Source organism: Rhinolophus ferrumequinum, chromosome 26, assembly GCF_004115265.2.
Source record: "Rhinolophus ferrumequinum isolate MPI-CBG mRhiFer1 chromosome 26, mRhiFer1_v1.p, whole genome shotgun sequence".
Lineage (NCBI taxonomy): Eukaryota > Metazoa > Chordata > Mammalia > Chiroptera > Rhinolophidae > Rhinolophus > Rhinolophus ferrumequinum.
This window is the reverse complement of record NC_046309.1, coordinates 25,745,374-25,763,155: the sequence shown is the minus strand read 5'-3', so window position 1 is coordinate 25,763,155 and position 17,782 is coordinate 25,745,374. Positions and strand designations below refer to the sequence as shown.

Here is a 17,782-nt window from a genome sequence, read left to right as displayed (position 1 = left end):
TTTCTAGTTTTTTTCCTTCTCTTGTAAGCCTAAGTCCATTGAGAGAGATGCTGGTTCTTGAGTGATCTTTGTGTGCTAACAACCTGTCGGGGAGCTTCTCTCTGCTCGCTGTAGCGGGCAAAAGTCATCTTTGTTTGCATGAAAGTTAAGGTCTGATTGAACTAGGGTGAGCCTTTCATTTTAAGAAGAATTAAAGACTGGGGTGTTTTTAATGTTTTAATCTCTGTTTATGAGGTTTCTGTTACGAGAGGAAAATTGATAACATTTTTACCTCAGCTAACGGGCCGTGCTCTAATCCCACGTTTACAGTGATTTATATTCTCCGTGGCAGCGTGCGGTAACCCCAGAGTGATACCACTGTGGTGTGGATTGACTGCACTCCAAACGCTGGGATCACATACATAATGTTTGTACTTTTAAATAATATTCAGACACCAGAATAAATACCATATGTGCACCGATGCTGGTTACAATGGAACCTTGTCATTTCTTGTGAGGGAGAACATTCTTTGTTTCTGATTCCTGTTTGAAATAAGTATGCAAAAGATAAATATGTACATTGACAGCATTTTAAGAAGGCTTAGGTAAGTACACAGCTCAGGATGGAGCTACTATTCCTTGAAGGGTTGCATTTAAAATGAAAAAGAATTCTGTGTCGCCACCACCCCTCTTTGACACACGTGAAGGCAAAGATTGGTGTCCAGCATTCCCAGTGTAGGATCAGTTTTTATATTTTATGTCTGTAGCACGCTGCAGCTAAAGGACATCTGCTGAAGAAAAATTACCTCCTTGAGCACTGTTCATAGGCACAGTGAGACTAACATGCTGATGACATGGTAACAGGGAGAGTAACGCATGTGATAATGGGGAGGGATGGATTGATTGGAAAGCCATGCCTCAGTGCGAGACCTAATGTCATCTGATGCCACAAAAGCAGAATTTAGGTGGCCTGACATCATCAAAATACAGATAATCAATCTCCCCTAATCCATTTTTTCCCGTATGATGTTGAAGATTTAAAAGTTTCATAAAGTTAGAAATACCTCCCAAGTAATGCACTTTTAGATTTTTGTTTTTATCCATCGTGGTTGGAATTCTAATCCACCTCGACATATTTTTTAAATAGACATGGTAGAATGCCTTTCATATTTGTACATCTGTAACAGGCTCCAACAAGTCAGTCCACATTTGCTTCTTGGGGAAGCATTTCCATCCAGGTTTTGCCGTCAGTTGAGCTCTGTTGCGCTAGTGCTTATGACATTTCAATAATATTTTGTGGATGAGGAAACGCTGGGCATTGGGACTGATGGCTTCCCTACTCCAACACCCCCAGCCCCACCCAGCCATGTGCGATTTGCCCAGAATATATAGCGTGAGATTAACGTGTGAGTCATACAGCATAATGCACCTCTGACAGTTTATCTGGCACATGACTCAGAGTTTGGGGAAGTCTTGCATCCTTTCTGGGACTTCTTTGTAGAAATGGTCCCTGTTATAAAAATAAAAGAAGGGCTCAGAAGGCCCTTCTTGAAGTTGAGAAGTTATGAGACAAATATATTGAACGTCTGACATATTGTGTCTCCTTTTCAGCTTTTCGGATGATCCCGTACCCCTTGGAAAAGGGGCATCTGTTTTACCCCTACCCAATCTGTACAGAAACAGCAGACCGGGAACTGCTTCCGTGTAAGTCTCACCGCTCTGTCTTCCGCTCTTCAGCCAGTGAGGGTCGCCTGCCTGCGGAGGGAGCGGGAAGAAGGGAGAATGACACGTGCCTATAATGGCCCTCGTCTTTCAGCACTCTTCTCCCAGACCCTGTCCTCAATCGATAGCATGTGCATTTAAGTGAGTTGTGGGAGTGGATTCGGCTCCTGCTCCTCCACGTCTCTCCAGATTCGTCAAAGGGAAGACCCCAGAGGGCTGAGATTAGATGAGGAGGCGTCCCGTCCCGGGGGCCTGAGCACAGAGCCCCGCAGCTTGGGGCTGAGGTGGGCCGTGCGGGGCCAGCCGGCGGGTGCAGCTCAGAGGCAGTGCGCGGCCTGGGGTTCGCAGAGGAGCCCCGACCTCAGAGGGAGCCGCAGAGGAGTGGGGGACGGCGGGCGCTCTGCCAGAGGCGCGGCGTGGGCCAGGGGGTGGGGGTGCTCTCTGTGGTGACGCAGCGCCCTTGGCCACCGGGACTCCCGGGAGCGGCTCGGGATCCCGCGGCGTGAGCGCCGTGCCATGTGCAGAGCACACGTGCAGCCTCAGCACGAGTGCAGCCCAGAGGGGCCCTGCCCTCGAGCGCTGGACCAGCTGGCAGTCTGGTGGCCCACGCTGCCGTGGAAAGTATGATTTGGTTTAGTGCAGTGCAGCATTGTTTTGACAATCCTGGCTAACTAGTTACTATCAAGTCATACTGTGCACAAGGTCATGTCCAAGCTCTTCGTGTGGCCATATTTTCTCCCTTAGATAATAAGCTCCAAATTTTGGCTATTCGCTCTTCCCCATCCTCACTCCTGCCACCCCCTCCCTTTTACCAGCCCCAATTATATCATATCTCATAGCTGTAACATGTTTAAATACTTTGCCCAGAGGAATGGTGTAACTTTGGAGCCCTGGGTGCGTAGTAAATTGTCCAACACCAGCGTTATTGAGCGGGTCGTAAATCTCCCGCGTGGCGGGGTCTGGGTGCAGACCGACTGGCTGTCTCAAACTGAAGTAGCAGGAGGTAGCTCACTCGTTTCCCTGCTAGCCAGCCCCAGCGCGAGCTTTGTCACTTAGGGAGCTGGGAGATTTCAGTGACATGTTGTTCCTCACTGCCCGAGTTTTATTGTGAAAAGGGTCTGGTGTCTCACACTACATTAGATTTGATTTCAGAAATCCCTGTTATGGGCCCATAGTTTACCTTTTGACTCCCCCTTCAGGGAGATCCTTGTTAAAGTTTCAGTTTTCTGGTAAAAAAGACAGTTTTCTGAAAAGTACACTGTTTTAAAATGTTTTAGTTGAGCCCAATTAAGTTTCCATGGGGATGGATTCACTATTAGAACAAGATTACAGTTCTTAAAAGAAACTTTATAGGAATAATCTTTATAAGCCTGAAATAGAAAATTATGGCTCACATTTAGTTAATTGGAGGCAGTGGTCCAAGCCAGATCTCCCCTCAGAACCTCCTGGTAGGCTGGGTTTTGAGGGTAAGCATGTGGAGAGGCTTGGTTGTTTCACGTGCTCCCACGTTTCACACACTGTTAAGTGCCATGGTTGGCACAGTGACCTCCACCCCACGTTTGAATCCGAGCAGGTTGCCCTCCTGGATTCTGGTGGGCGCCATGCTTGTTTGTGTTTGTTCCTCCATCCTGGGCCCTCCACCCGCGTTTCAACAGAGTGGATTAGTGTTTAGGGCTCTAAGTAATGAGAGCTGAGGGGTTGGAGAAAGGCCTTTAGATCTTGGATTTCCTGAGGAAGGTGGAGGACTTGGGTGCTTTTGGTGCCTGTGTCGGTACTGCTCGCTCGCAGATCCCGTGGTTTTGGTCCCAGTGTTGGTACTGCTTGCAAGCAGATTCACTGCTCCCTCTACCAGGCCCAAGGGCAGCTGGAGCTTTTCCCTCTGACGGGTCAGCCCCTATCTTCCCAGTCAGCTCCCCAGGATCCCAGGGCACAGGCATCCACAGAGCCACAAAAAGCAGAGGAATCCATTTTCTTGTTTTTGTGCCACAGCATTTTGGTTTCCCCAAACCCATTATTTGAATTTAAAATTATGAAAGGCACCCTAAAGAGCATTAGTAATTTTTTGGAGGTGGTGGTGGTGTTTGGAAGTATATCAACAAGAGTCTCCCACAGTTGTGCCAGATGACCCTTCAGCGTTTATCCCCAACCCTTGCAGATTGACAAGGCCAGCGTGTCAGGTCCTCTCTGGGTGGCTATCTACCTGGGTCCCCCCCTTTGTCAACATACACAGAGTACGCCTGGAAAAAAATACAAGATAAACTAGTATCGCCTCATTATAATGATTAGAAATTATAGGAAGGTGAAAAATCTGGAGAGATTTTTTTCCAGTATAATTGATTTTGGATTTTCTGGGTTTTGTACATTAAATGTGTTTCATAATTTGAATAAAGTTTTGTTTTATTTGTGTTTACTTTTGAGAAAGGAATGTTATAAATTAGGCCTAGATGGTGTTCCTCTCCCTGCCCATGAATGTGTGCCATCCCCAAATAGCCCCGTTATGCTTCTAGACCGAGCGCTGAGGTTGAACATGGACTTGGAAGGAGCAGTTAGTTAGGCAGCCGAAGGCGCCGATGTTTACTGGTTCATTCCAGTACCTACTTTGTTCATTTGCAAAAGGCTTCAGCCAAAGCACTAAATTGTCCATCCCACATACAGAAATTCCCTGAGAATGCATTGTACTCCAGCCCTAGTATTTCCCTTTTATCTTCTCCACAGCTTTCCATGAAGTCTCAGTTTACCCAAAGAAGGAGCTTCCCTTCTTTATTCTGTTTACTGCTGGATTGTGTTCCTTCACAGCCATGCTGGCCCTCCTGACACATCAGTTCCCGGAACTTATGGGGGTCTTCGCAAAAGCTGTGAGTACTTGCCAAGAGGGAGGCCTCAGGGAAGGGGCAGGAAAAGCAATTGAAGCAGCATAAGAGAAGCAGAGTGCCGTGTAGAAATGGATACACCTGTATTGATCATTTGCTCTGATTTGCTCACTGTTTAATTTTCCTTGTCATCAGTGGAATCAAAGGTTGAGAGTCGAACGAGAAAGTGTAGGTTGTTTGTTAATGCATGCCTTGTCTTTCTTTACACACAAAGTTCTCAGCAGTTGCCCCGAAATGCATGAGGTCTACAAGGATTAAATAAATAGTTAAGGGAATCATAGCAAATGAAAAATGTGTGGGAAATTATTCAGTTTTTGTATAAATTGAATGACATTATTTCTAATCTTTGAATATTGTGGGTCTTTTTTCAAGAAAGATGAGATTTACATTTTCATAGATGATTTAAATAAAAAAATTTAATGGTTACAAAGCTTTGGCTTATTTGGGGAATGAACTGAGAGGGTGTGGAGGGCGTGTGGTAGTAAGAAGTATGTAGATACTATGTTTAAAAATATGGAAATCCACTAAAAGTCTTTAAAGAGGGTTGTGGAGAAGAGCTTTAATCAGAAAAGCCATCTGCACTGACAGTCAAGAACCATTGTCTCCTTGCTGAAAACTGACCATTCCAGGCTGCATGTGCAGTGAGTATAAGTTTACTGGTTTGGCCACAGATGATTTTAAACAGAAGGAATCAGGAAGAGAGTATGCATTGCTTCCCTGGAACTCCATTCTGATTTCAAGGAGAGTGGAGTCGGGAAGGATGATTGCTAACTTGGCTGGGTTGATTTAATCCCTTTCCAGATGATTGACATGTTCTGCTCGGCAGAGCTCAGGGACTGGAATTGCAAGAGTATTTTCATGCGTGTTGAAGATGAACTGGAAATCCCATCGGCACCTCAATCTCAACATTTCCAAACCTGAACTCATCAGGCTCCTTCCCTCACCACCAAAACCACTCCTCCTGTACTCCCGACCTCCGCCAGTGGCGGTGCCACCCTCTTAGTTGCCCCAGCCAGGAACTCAGCAGCCCTCCTGAGCTCCTTCTCCCACTGCCCACACCCCAGCGCTCTCCACCACTTTGGGTCTAACCTCCTGAGCCACTAGACTTTCAGTCCGTGTGATTCACCTCTTCCTGTCCTCCTGTCCCCCACGGCCTCTCTCTTAGTTTAGGTCTTTGTTATTTCTTGCCTGGACTCCTGCAAAAGTCTTTAACTGGTCTCCTTGCCGCCAGTCTTATTCTCTGCCAATCTTTCTTTCATACTGACACAAAAATGATCTTTCTTAATTACAAGTCTGAGCATGTCACTTCCCTGCTTCAATTTCCCCAATGGTCTCCTCCCATCTTCAGGATAAGCCCCAGCTCTTTAGCATGGCATGCAAGGCCCTTTGGGGTCTGGCCCTGCTGGCCTGTTCTGCCTCATCTCATCCAGCTCTGCACAGACACTGCTCTTGGGCCACAGTGAATTACTCACCATTCCCGGTGCACCAGGCAGCTGTCCACCTCAGGACCTTTGCACGCGCAGTGTGCTCTGCATGGAATGTTCTTCCCATGCCCACCCGACCTGTCCACTCTACTAATGCCTCTCTATTATCCTCAGCTTTCGTTCTAAGTTTCTCCTAAGCTGAGTTAGAGCTCTGCTTTGTGATCCCACAGTATTCCATGAATACCTATATCATCACATTTACTGTACTGGATGATAATTGTTGAAAACTTGTCTGTCGCCCTTTAGAATGGGAGCTCCTTGAGAGCAGGACTGTGTCTTCCTCATCTCTGTATCCCCAAAGCTTTGCACAGTGCATTGCACATCGTAGGTTATCAATAAATGATTATTAAATAAATAAATGGTAGTGGTTTCTGCAGAAAGAATCAATGTAAAAATCAGATACAGCCCAGCATTTCTTCTTTGACATTTATAATCATAGACTCTTACAGTTGAAAGGGACCTTAAGCAAATTGCTTTCAACAGCAACGTGGTGAAGGTCATCTAGTCGTGTCTTGGATCCTGTCAGCAATGGGGAACTCACTCATTTAACATGGAAGGCCATTTCATTGTTGCATCTCTCACAGTTTTTCTTATACTGATGAAATCTGCCTCTCTTTAATGTCTACTGTTGTTCCTTTTCTGCCCTCCCAAACCATAGTGAACAAGCCTATTTCCTCTTGTAGCTTCTTAACACAGCTCCCACACCGTGGCCATCTCTACCTTCTGCCGGCCCCCTCTTGTCTCCAGGCAGAAGACCTGAAACATCCTGACGTCTCCTGTGCGTGGCTTCTAAGCCCAGCATCGTCCTCCTCACCTCCGTCATGCTCCCAAGTCCGTGGCCTTTGCTGTTCGTTACTTTCTTCTACTCCCAAGCCAACCCATGAATAAAAATAGTTGCCAAACTTCTGGGCATATTAGAGTGCAGCTTAGTAAAATTGTAAGAATATAGTTACAGCGTTAGGATTCCTCCTTTTATGTTCTTCTCTTAAACATTTTTTTAAGGTGTATTTGGCCCAGTATTCTTCATTAAACTGAACAAAAGCACTTGATGGGAATTCTGGATCAGAACAGACAGTCTTACCTCTAGTGGGCGTCAAAGTCACCTGGCCCCACCAGCAGGAAGTCAGAACCCCGAGCGTTAGCGCCCAGGAGTGCGTGTTTTTCACGAGGACCCAGTGCATTCTGAGGACTGGGCCTATGGACTGTATGTCCTCCCAAGAACGTCTGCAGGTGTGCGGTGGGCTCTCAGAGCTGTTGAAGTGTTCAGTGGTTTCACCCTGGCTGCACCTTGGAATCACCCAGGGAGCTTAAGCACTACTGATGCCTGGCCCCCGACCCCCCCGAGGTCGTACTTGACGGCCCCAGGGTGCAGCCTGCGCATCTGAGTTTTCAGACCCTCCCCTGGTGACTGGTTGTGGAACCAGGGCTGCAGGAACGGAATGACTGATTGCCTGAAACTGCTTTAACGGGGGAGGAGGGAGTAGGGGGCGGGGCGGGGGCGGGGCGTGCAGTAAATAGACTAAGACGGGCCGGGTGTGCTCTAGGAAAGGCTGGGTAACCTCCTGCACGTCAGAGACGTGTGTTCATTGTGGATGTGAGACAACGGGCCACGCTCCTCACTTCATGTTTCCAAGTTTTGGGTTTGAGTCTAAGAGCCAATGATTCAATAAAGTGCAAGTTTGCCTTCACGGGCGTCATATTTTATGCTCTACCAAGGTGTGGCCGTTTGGTCAGCTCCTCGTGATTTTCAAATGTGCTTTAGATAAATTTGCTTTTAAACCTCTGTCTGGAGGATCACATTCATCTTGCCCTTCATTAAGGTTTAGCAGTTTCCAGAATGTCTGGAGAGACTCGGTGGGGAAGGAAGATGGATGGCCTGAAGGAGACGAGCCCGTCACCCTCCTCCCCACCCGCCCGCGTCTTCTCCACATTTTCACCCTTGTCACTTCATAGGGCCCCTCACAAGTCCCCGCAGGTTATCACAGCTGCCCTATAGGCTGCCTGCAACCATTTGCAGCTTGTGAAAATGATTTTCTCAGCCCTGCCTGAGATAAGGCCCTGGGATAATGACTTTTAGTCGATGTGGGGAGATTGCAGTGCGGCCCCCAGGCCGCATGCAGTTTGGGAACTTTCCCGCGTGTTTACATGTGGATATGCAGCCAGTAAGGCAGCCGAGCGGGGAGTGTGAGCCCCTGGAAAATACTAGAATGAGAGGTTTCAGCGGGCTCGCCCCCTAATCTAATCTACCCCAATGACTTGGGACTAACTTCCTGGAATGTTTGGTTACCAAGATAAGGATGCCCATATAAATAAGTTATTTTCCAAGCCCAGCCTCTCGCCGAATGTGGGGAGGTCCGCATTCTGACCCCTCCTGCTGTCAAGGGCCCTACTTTGCTCCTCTGCTGTCCCTCCTTCCTTCCTGGAGCCCGAGCCCCTGACTCCTGACTCTCGTCTTCCCTTGTAGGCCCTGGCCTCTTTGAAGTCTGATATTGATTACAGTGAAATGCCAATTGTCTGATTGCCAAGTGGCACCTGGAACGTATTCAGATAAGCAGGGCGAAGCATGTTGGGAGCCACGACCTTCTAAAGAATGGTGTTCTGGGAGAAGGAGGGTCAGGTGACTGAAGTGTCACTCTCTCTTTTTTATTAGTTCATTTGCTTTTTCTCCCCACAAGACACTGAGTTACGCTGCGTTTTGCACTGTGGGGCTCTGCCCTCGCTGAGAGAGGTGTGGACCCTGAGAGAGACATGCTGTCCCAGGGTCACCTGCTGTCCCTCAGTTAGAGTCACTGTCCAGGAGTAGATTCCACAGGTCTGTGAGTGAAACTGCTGCTTTGGGTGTGGCTCGGGCCACAAAAAAGGGCGACATTCAAACATGTACAGAGACGTACGTGAGCGTCCCCAGCAGCGCAGGCTCCACCACGCATGTTTGTAACGCCTCCCGAGGAAAGCCACCGACCTCTTTGTGGTTCCCAAGTGAAAGGTCTCAGCAGCCCCCAGCCTCATGACATTGTCTGCCTCTCCCTGTGGGTGACCAAGGCTGGGGTGCGGGGCGGGGTGCTAAGGAGAGAAGTAGCTTAGTATCTCAGCTGTGTGCTGCAAGAGAATTAGGGTCTCTAGGAAGAGGATCAAGAGCTACCAGGATAGAACATTCTAGATGTGAGGCAGAGCAGTAAATTATCACATACGTTGGAGGTATGGGGACTTAGTTCTCTTGTGGAAACTTGTTGAGAAGGCTGGTGTAGGCCAGGGAGGCAGGCTCCACTGTCTGTTCGTGGGCAGTGCGGACAGAGGGAAATTACAGACCTCCTAAATGGTCAGGCTCGTCTCTTGATTTTCAGAGGCCTCACCTTCTGCATTTTTTTATCCAAGTCAGGCCAGTGCCCAAAACAAAGCAAACAGACCCACAGGCATTTATTTTGAACTGACTTTGCTACAACATCTCCATTCATTCTGCTGCCCAAGCTGATGTCTCCACGTTTTAGTGCATGAACTTGCCGGGAGTGGGGACTGAGCGCTGCTTTTCCTGAGTGTGCTGGTGGTACTAATCCTCCAGGTGTCCCTCCCCTCAGGCACAGTGTCTGTGGCTCCAAATCTGTTTTGGGTCAAGTCGTCAGGATATGGTCATTTCACCAGCAATACCACTGTGCTCGCTGAGCCCTATCTTCCAACCCCTGTCAGAAGCTCTGGTTTATCCTGACCACTTTAGCACCTCGCTCCTTTATGGAGCTGAGTATTACAGGCAAATGCTGTGCTTGGTACAGGCTTTGTGGTCTCTGAACACATATTAATATGTGTGTGTGTATTTTTAATTTTATAATATCATGTTGGGTTACTGCAATCAGTAAACTTCTTCTATATTATCTTCTCATAACCAGGCTTTTACAAACTGTTTCAGAGGCGGCTTGGGAAGTAATTACTCCTTCCTGGGCCCAGTATCTCCCATGATGCCTTATAACTGCATTCAACTCTAAACTGAAAAGGGTAGGCAGTCCATTCTGTAGGGTGAGCACCTCCAATTGTTCTGTGCACCCAACAAAGGACGATTCAGAAGGTTACTGGGAATTCCCGTGTACCTAACCACCCACCTGACGAAAGGAAGAGCCATCCGCCTGTGTTCAAGTGCTAACACGGCTGCCTGCTTCTTAACTGCAAACCCAGTCTGGCATTCAGGGCCCTCCCACACATTCTTGTAGTTACTTCTGAACTCCAGCTCTTCCAGCTAAGCTAAACTATTTGCCAGCTTCTGGTCATAACAGTTGTTTTCCCCTTTCTGTTCCAGTTGTTTATTGAGCCTGGAGGGCCCGCCGGTTCATGTTTCTTTCCTCACCGTCTTTCCTACCCCATCTCAATCTTTTGCTATCCAACCATCTGTTGGGGTCTATGACAGTTGCCTCATTTTAAGTGTTTTTCTGATCCTTTCAATAGAACGGATTCTGTCCCTTTTCTGAACCCTCCTGGTGCTTCTGTTCTGTCTCAGTCTATCTGGCATAACTACTTAGCTGGTCTTAGTGCCCACCTCCACCGTTTTGACAGTGGGAGTTTTGTCCTAGACTCCTTGATATCTCACCGAACACTTAAGTGCCTTACTGAGTAAATATATTTAACTGATGTAAAAGATACAACATTGAGGAGGATTCCAAATCTTATACTATCTTGAGTTTCCTTTATGCAAATTGCACACATGATGATCCACCTATAATGTGTTACAGACCATCCCAGTTTGTATTCTACTGGTTCAAAACAAAACAAAACAAAAAAGGAAAGGTTCTAAAGCCAAGTGATTTTGGGAAACGTGGCTACCATACCCCTCTTGAAGACCCACATCCATAGAACACAGGACTAGTGGAGAAGCCTGTTTTAGCTTCATTAAATGCAGTCTGCTAATTTGCTTGACCTCAGAAGCATGTTCTCCGTTTGCACGTGTGCCCATCCTACACTACACTTCTACGGGGGCTCTGGGTGGTATAGACAGTGATGTGCTCGGGGCAGGGAACAGGACAAGGGCAGCGCAGTACAAGGACTGGGTGTTGGTCCCTCACAGTGATACCTTGCTTCTGAAAAGACAGCGAGCAAGGAAACCATCCAAACACCCGCCTCGGGCCTCGCTGGGTTAGGGCGCCTCATCTCTCAAACACTGGATGGCTTGTGAAGGGAAGCTGATTCTTCACAAGAACATAATCAGAACAGGTTGGAGATTGAGTTAGATGAGTCTCAGGTGAGGCACTTGGGTTTCTTAACAGGCTCAGCTATGAGCTTTCTCTGCATGTAAAGACGAAGGAGTTTACTAACCAAATGGAATAGACCCCAAAGACATCCTCCGAGCAGCACCTTTTCCACAAGGACATGTCATTCGTGGACTGGCCAGTTTGGTGTCTCCCCCACTGCCACCAGGCTCCCATGATGCACACCACTGAGCAGGTAGTTCAGGAGTGAGGATGGGCTGCACAGGCGTTTGCGAAACAAGAGGATTCCACAGCGGTTCACAACCATACAATGAACTTGACTTTTAAAAAATTGCCTTTTCCACATAAAGTGAGTTTTATACCCAGCTAGGCAAGCAGGTGGTCTAAGTTGTCATCATTTTTTAGCTCTTCTGCCCACTTGCTCCCTGTCAGTCCATTTTGATGGCACTGGTCACCTGCATGCGCAGCCAGCAGATCCTGAAAGCTAACTGGAAAGCCTCCAGACTGTGGGGCAGCTATGAGAGGGGCAAAGGGGCTGCCAGCAGACTCTCTTCCCCTTTATCTCCCAGAGCTTTGGGCAGGACTGGAACGCAGGTATGATCATCAACCAAGGTTTCCTGTAAACATAAACATGAATGTATAGCCTTTTGAGACGTTCATAATGCAGAGACTTAAGAAGCAAGCCTGGATTGGAGAGGTTCATTTCACAACCTTGAATGAGACATCTCCTGACGTCTGTGCCTTTCTGGTTTCTTTGCAGTTCCTCAGCACTTTGTTTGCCCCCCTAAACTTTGTTATGGAGAAAGTGGAAAGCATCCTCCCGTCCAGTCTGTGGCACCAGCTGACACGAATCTAGGGAACCCGTCAGTCCCTCCACTCACCTCACCCCGTGGGCTGCTACCATCTCCTCCGTGCCAATTCCTCCTGGACTGCAAGAAAGCATGACTTTGGAAAAGGGAAGCCATTCCAAGATTTTAAACATTCGTGGACTGTCTGTTCCATATTAAAAGCTGTTTTTGTTGTACAAAATTTGTTGATGTTCATTTCTATTATATTTTGCCTTCAGAAAAGAAAAACAGTTAAAAATAAACTTTTGTGTATTGCAGCAACCAGTTGTTATCTTCCTGTGTCTCCCAACCCTAAAAGTTTTGGCATCCCATATAAACCTACAGGTTTACATTTAATTTACTAGGGACCCAGGTCTGCTGAATGCCCACGATGGTTTTCTTTACCGATGGAACTCTTTTCAGCAGACCTTGAGAACCTCTATAGTATGTGGCTTGGAAAAGGGAAGCTCTTTGGCTCAAAAGAATCTTTTTTCAGACCCAAACTGAATGTCCTTACAGGCCAACTGCACACACACACAAAAAGCTTCCAAAATGAATGACAGGAAGTGTGAGTGAAATGACATGTATGTGCCATGACAGGTTGTTCCAGTTTAGCGACTACTCCTTTGATAGAACTCGACACTGCAGCTCTACGAATCATTTGTGTTTTGCTTTCTGAAAAGTTGTCCTGAGAAGAAAACATTTGATGAGCAGCTGCAACTCAGCAGTCTGCTATAGAACCCGACCACTTTACAGCGCTGCCATTTTAAACTGTTTTCTCAGAAGGGTAATTTTTAAATAGCATGTTTGTATCGCTTAGGATGTGAGCATTCTTTGTGCATTTTAAGGACCAGAACCAAAATGATCATTTGTCCCCACCACCTTTAAAAGCCTCTGCATGATTCAGCCTGCCGAGCATCTGGCTTCACTTAAGCAAAAAGAAGAAAAATAATTAACCTTGAATACTCTATCGGAAGTGAAAAGTACATCTTTAAATTTCAATCCAGTGCTTTAAAGAAAAAAAACGACTGTCCTTTATATAGGTTGTTTTCCCTCTAACTTAGAATCCTGAGAACCCAGAAGCATTAAAATAGGCTGCGCTGACCACGCCACGTGTCCTTCACGGTTGGACTTCCTGGCGGCTCCTGGTCCTCATCGAAGAGCAAAGTCAGGTGGGCAGGTAATGGGCTTCGCATGCTTTGGGTAGGCTTTTCTTTGAGCCTCCTTTGTGCCCCCCTCATGGGGATATGCCGCTGGGTCCTGTGCTTGGAAATTGTCCGGAGGAAGTCGAGTCCCGACATCCACCCCAGAGTGCTGCTCTTGGGGCAGGGCCCGCGGCGGCCTTGTGTGCCTCTTTCCCGCTTCTTTTCTCCAGCATAAACCTCGACACAGATGGATGCTCAAAGCGTTCGCTGAATGAATCAATACAATACATGCCAGGGACAAATAAACTTTTGTTCGTATTCAGAGGAGATTGGTTCCAGCAGAGAAGGACCAAAGAAGGCATAGAATTGTAATTTTGAATTGAAAGAAAAAGTAGTTATTAATACAATTACGTGATTTAATAGATGGGGAAACCAGAGCCCAAAGTGATTTTGACCTGCCCGAGTTGGGGCTCTAGATTGTGATAAGCCTCCAGTGAAAGGTCCCAGAGCATGTAGGCCACGGTGGGTGAGTAGATGTTAGGAACCCTACTTCCAGGAAACACAGCAAAGGAATACAATAAAAGGAGTTAAAAGCACCATTTAAATTGAGTAGGACTTTAGAGCAGTTTCATGAAGAAGGGAGGCAGAAGTTAAGAGTCTGAGGGGTAAAGGGAGTGAATGAGAGAAGTGAAGGTGGAGAAAAAACGGTGACAGAATGAAAAACATCCGGGATTGTTGGAAATGTGTCCATAGCCCCAGAGGGGAGCTAATCCATGAGGAGCTGGGGGACATCTTCCCTGAGCGTGTGTGATCTTAACAGCCCTTCCACCTGATCACCAGCGCCACTCTTGAGACAGGCTGTGACCTCCGGCTCCCTCCTGTCCACCTCTCTCTTCAGCCTCTCTGCTCCACTCGTGAGAACAGCCCTGACTCACTCTTGCCATTCTCACGTCCCGGGGCCTGGATGCCAGGGAGGTTGCTGTCTTCCCAGCTCCCCCTGAGAACGAGCACTCAGGTCCTGTTTTGTTTTGAGACTTTATACATATCTGTGGAGAGACAGAGCCAGAGCAACCAATATATAAGCAGTTTTTAAGAGGATAATTTTCACATGGTTTCTATACTTCTCCTCTAAGGTCCATGGTTCCTGACTTCTTACTGAGATGGCAGCTGGAATCCTGCCTCCTGGTTTTATTTCTCTATGATGGAACATCGAAATCTATTCTGACGGACCTTCCTCTATGAAGACCCTCCCAGCAGGACAATAAGTGTCCCTTAGTCTCAACGTATATGTGTTCCTTGGACTACAAATGCAAACATTCTAAATTAAATATGAAAAATTTGAACCAGCAATGTATACAGGAAATAATCCAATATGACCAAATGAATCTGTAGGGTTTTTTTTTTTAACTTCCTTATCAGTTCTTAGTATCAAAGTCATTCTGCCTTTATACAAAGAATTGGAGAGCTTTCCTTATTTTTATATGGCCCAAAATAATTAAACATTGAAATGATCTGCTTTTCAAGGATTAGGAAAAACTCAGATACAAAATATGATTTTTGCTTCGTTAATGATAGATTTTTGATCATGTTTTTCCTATCTGCTATGGTGATCAGGCTATGCCAATATTTCATTTCTTATGTTTAGATTGTATATTTTTCTAGGGAATTACCATTTTCTCTAGGTATTCAAATATGTTACCACAGAGGTAGTTGGGTGTATAATTTATATTACATTTTTAATCTCTTCCGTGTATTTTGGGATTATTTCTCTTTTCTCATAACTAATTTTGTGTATTTTTGCTGTCTTTTTCCCCCATTTAATCAGCCTCACACAAACTTTATCTAATTTCCTCTTTCAAAGAAACACGTTCTGGATATGCTGCGGCATTCAACCCTACTTTCTGCTTATATTGTATTATTTTCAACTCTTATTCTTTTTTTTTTTGCTCTTTCTCGTTTCCCTTGTTTATAAGAATTATAATTTTTCTAATTTCCTTAGATTAGTACTTGGTTCACTTCTATTTTATTTTAAGAAAGATGGTATTTAAGGCTATAAATTTTTCCATGTGTAGCTTTCTTGTCCTATAGATTTTGCTAAGGAGTGTTCATCTTTTCTTTCTTCACTAAAAATTTCTGTTTTGGTTCCTTCTTCTCTAGAAGGGATCACTTTGGGGCATTTCCTAACAATTGGTTTTCCATTACTGACTTCCAGGAATTTATTTTTAATTTTACTTTGCAATATCTAACAAAACATCAAATATGTTCAACTACCTGTCCCCAAATACAGAAAACCTTATATCTCACACCCATGGATTACTTGTAAGTAAACTTTTGATCCCTCTTTCCATCATTAAAAAAAAAAAAGAAAAACAAGAAACCCCATCTTTGTTCAATGTGAAACTTCAGGGGCCATATTAAAATGTTTAAAACATGTTGATGTTCCTTCCACTGTTTGTATTATTTTTCTCCTTGCCCTGTGACCATGTACCTCACCAGCTAAAAAAATCTGTGTGATGAGTAGACATAGTAAGTGGTACCCCCAATTTCGTGCTGGAAATAAGGGAGAAGGGGTACCTCTAAAATGTCACGTCACATATTTGTCATCTGCCCTGCAGTAGTGACAGCTTGGGCTGTACTAGGGATTGACATGTAGAGGGCGGCGGGGTCTAGCTAGAGCTCGAAGGATCTAGTCTTACAGTTCTGACTTTTGAGGGTCAAGAATGGCTGAAGTTGAACAGACAAGAAATGGCTGCAAAGGAAATGTCCAAGCAGAGGTGGACTGGCCCTCTCTCAGGAATGCTCCCTGGGGCTGCAGAGAACTCGGAGGACAGTTGACCTTCAGGTAATGTCTGCATTTCCTTCCAAGTCATAGCTATGGTTCTCTAGCAGTTTCCTTTCCCCTCTTTCTCCAGCCTGTCTCTGTGATCCAGCTCCAGCTGATTTCATCGTCCGTTGGGTTCTCAGCCTTGAGCTTCTGTATGACCAGCCTTAAGCAGAAAACTTTGGAATTGAAAACTTCAGCTGACTATCATCAAAAGGCAAGGAAACCTCAGGTTTTTATGTGTTTGTCCAAGGAAGAGGCAGTAAGTTACAATTTTAGAGTGTGTGCAAGGAATGTAATTAAAAAGCTTTTTTTCTAACCACATACTTCCTGCACTGAACCCCCATCCCACAAACCGTGTTGTTCCGGCCTGTGAGTGTTGTTGCCAAGCCGGCAGTGTCTTGAAGTCTGAGGGCTTCTCCGCCTCTGTGGCATGCACAGGCGACTGCGCCTGAGGTCCCACTCCCTGCCAGGCTCCACTGTGTGTATCTAAGCCACCCTTTCTGAGGTCGGGGTGCTGCCTGCAGGCTCACATACCACCCTTTATGCCTCTCAGCTTCTCCTGCACACCCAGGACAGGCTGCACTGGGCGCAAGTCCTTCCAGACACAGGCTCTTTCTGGGGCAAAGAATGGCAAAATCTGGACTCCTGCTGGGAATGATAAAAGGGACTGCAGGGAGAAAACAGGAATTAATGTCGCAAAGGTACTTGGCCCCGCAAATCGAAGATAACCTCCTTCATATCAGCATAAATTAGATAGGCTCATTTGTTCACTCATTCTTTTACCTGGTTGCAATTTATTGAGGCCCTACTGTGTGCCGGGGATATCGTCATGCTCTCCTGATTGCACCTTGTACTGCAGCCTTTAACATGCTGTGTTTTACTTGTACTTTTATTTGTGTGCCTCCCCCACTGGACCACAAGGAACCCGAGTTGCACGTGATGACATCCATCTTCATACGCTCGTGATTTAGAATTGGCATTCTATATTCTAGAATATTAAAGTTCCATAAATGTTGGCAAGAAGGAAGGGCAGACAGGGTAGAGGAGAGGATGGTGCTAAAACAGAAGTGAGCATCATTGTATCGACATGCAGGGAAAACACTAAAAGGAAATAAAATTTGTTTATTCCATTCTTGGAACAGCAGCTTCCTGAGGAGCTTTTATGAAAATTTTGCCGAATTATCATTTTATTTGGGACATATTATGTGTTGTCCCGTGTTCACCAGGTGATCACTGTTCCTGTTTCCTGCGCGTCAGGTACTCAGTGTGCATGATGTCAGTCCTCCACATCAGCCTGTGGGCTGGTCAGAGTGTCATCCCCCTGGAGCAGCTATGGAGTGAAGGAGCTGGGTGTGGAGCCCCGAGCAGTTGGGCCCCCTGCCCACCTGCTTCCCGCTGCCAGCGGCTCGCCGGCTGACCTTTAGCTCCGTGGAAACTGCACAGAAACCCTACCGCTGCCCTGGACAGGTGCAGAGCCTGAGCAGGTCTCAGGACACGGCGGGCTTCACGTCGTCTTCACTGCATGTGTTCTGATGGGAGGTAGGGAACGAATGCTTCTAGAATAGATGATAGAAGCATAAAAACACGTGGAATGCTGTGTATGGATTTGAAACAGGAAGGAGATCCCTGTAATGAATACAGACCAGAGTTTCCCATAGTGGGTTTGGGGAAACCCTAGTCTAATGAAGTGCTTTTTTTGGGAAACATTGCAGCCTTTACCGTTCTCTGGAAGTCCCATAATGAAG

The 17,782-nt window shown here is 46.3% G+C and overlaps 1 protein-coding gene across 8 annotated transcripts in view; it reads left to right on the top strand.

Moving 5' to 3' along the window:
* ST7 (suppression of tumorigenicity 7) overlaps positions 1 to 12,422 on the top strand; it is a 249,212-nt gene extending 236,790 nt beyond the window's left edge. For 3 of the 8 annotated variants that reach the window (XM_033098863.1, XM_033098866.1, XM_033098865.1), the window contains 3 exons: positions 1,591 to 1,683; positions 4,417 to 4,556; positions 5,373 to 6,222. In XM_033098863.1, the coding sequence (XP_032954754.1) occupies positions 1,591 to 1,683; positions 4,417 to 4,556; positions 5,373 to 5,492 (353 nt within the window). In that variant the 3' untranslated portion in view covers positions 5,493 to 6,222. Of the gene's footprint in view, positions 1 to 1,590; positions 1,684 to 4,416; positions 4,557 to 5,372; positions 6,415 to 12,001 lie in introns of those variants that run through there. The other 5 variants (XM_033098862.1, XM_033098867.1, XM_033098864.1 and 2 more) reach the window with 3 other exon arrangements.
* Positions 12,423 to 17,782: the final 5,360 nt, after the last annotated feature.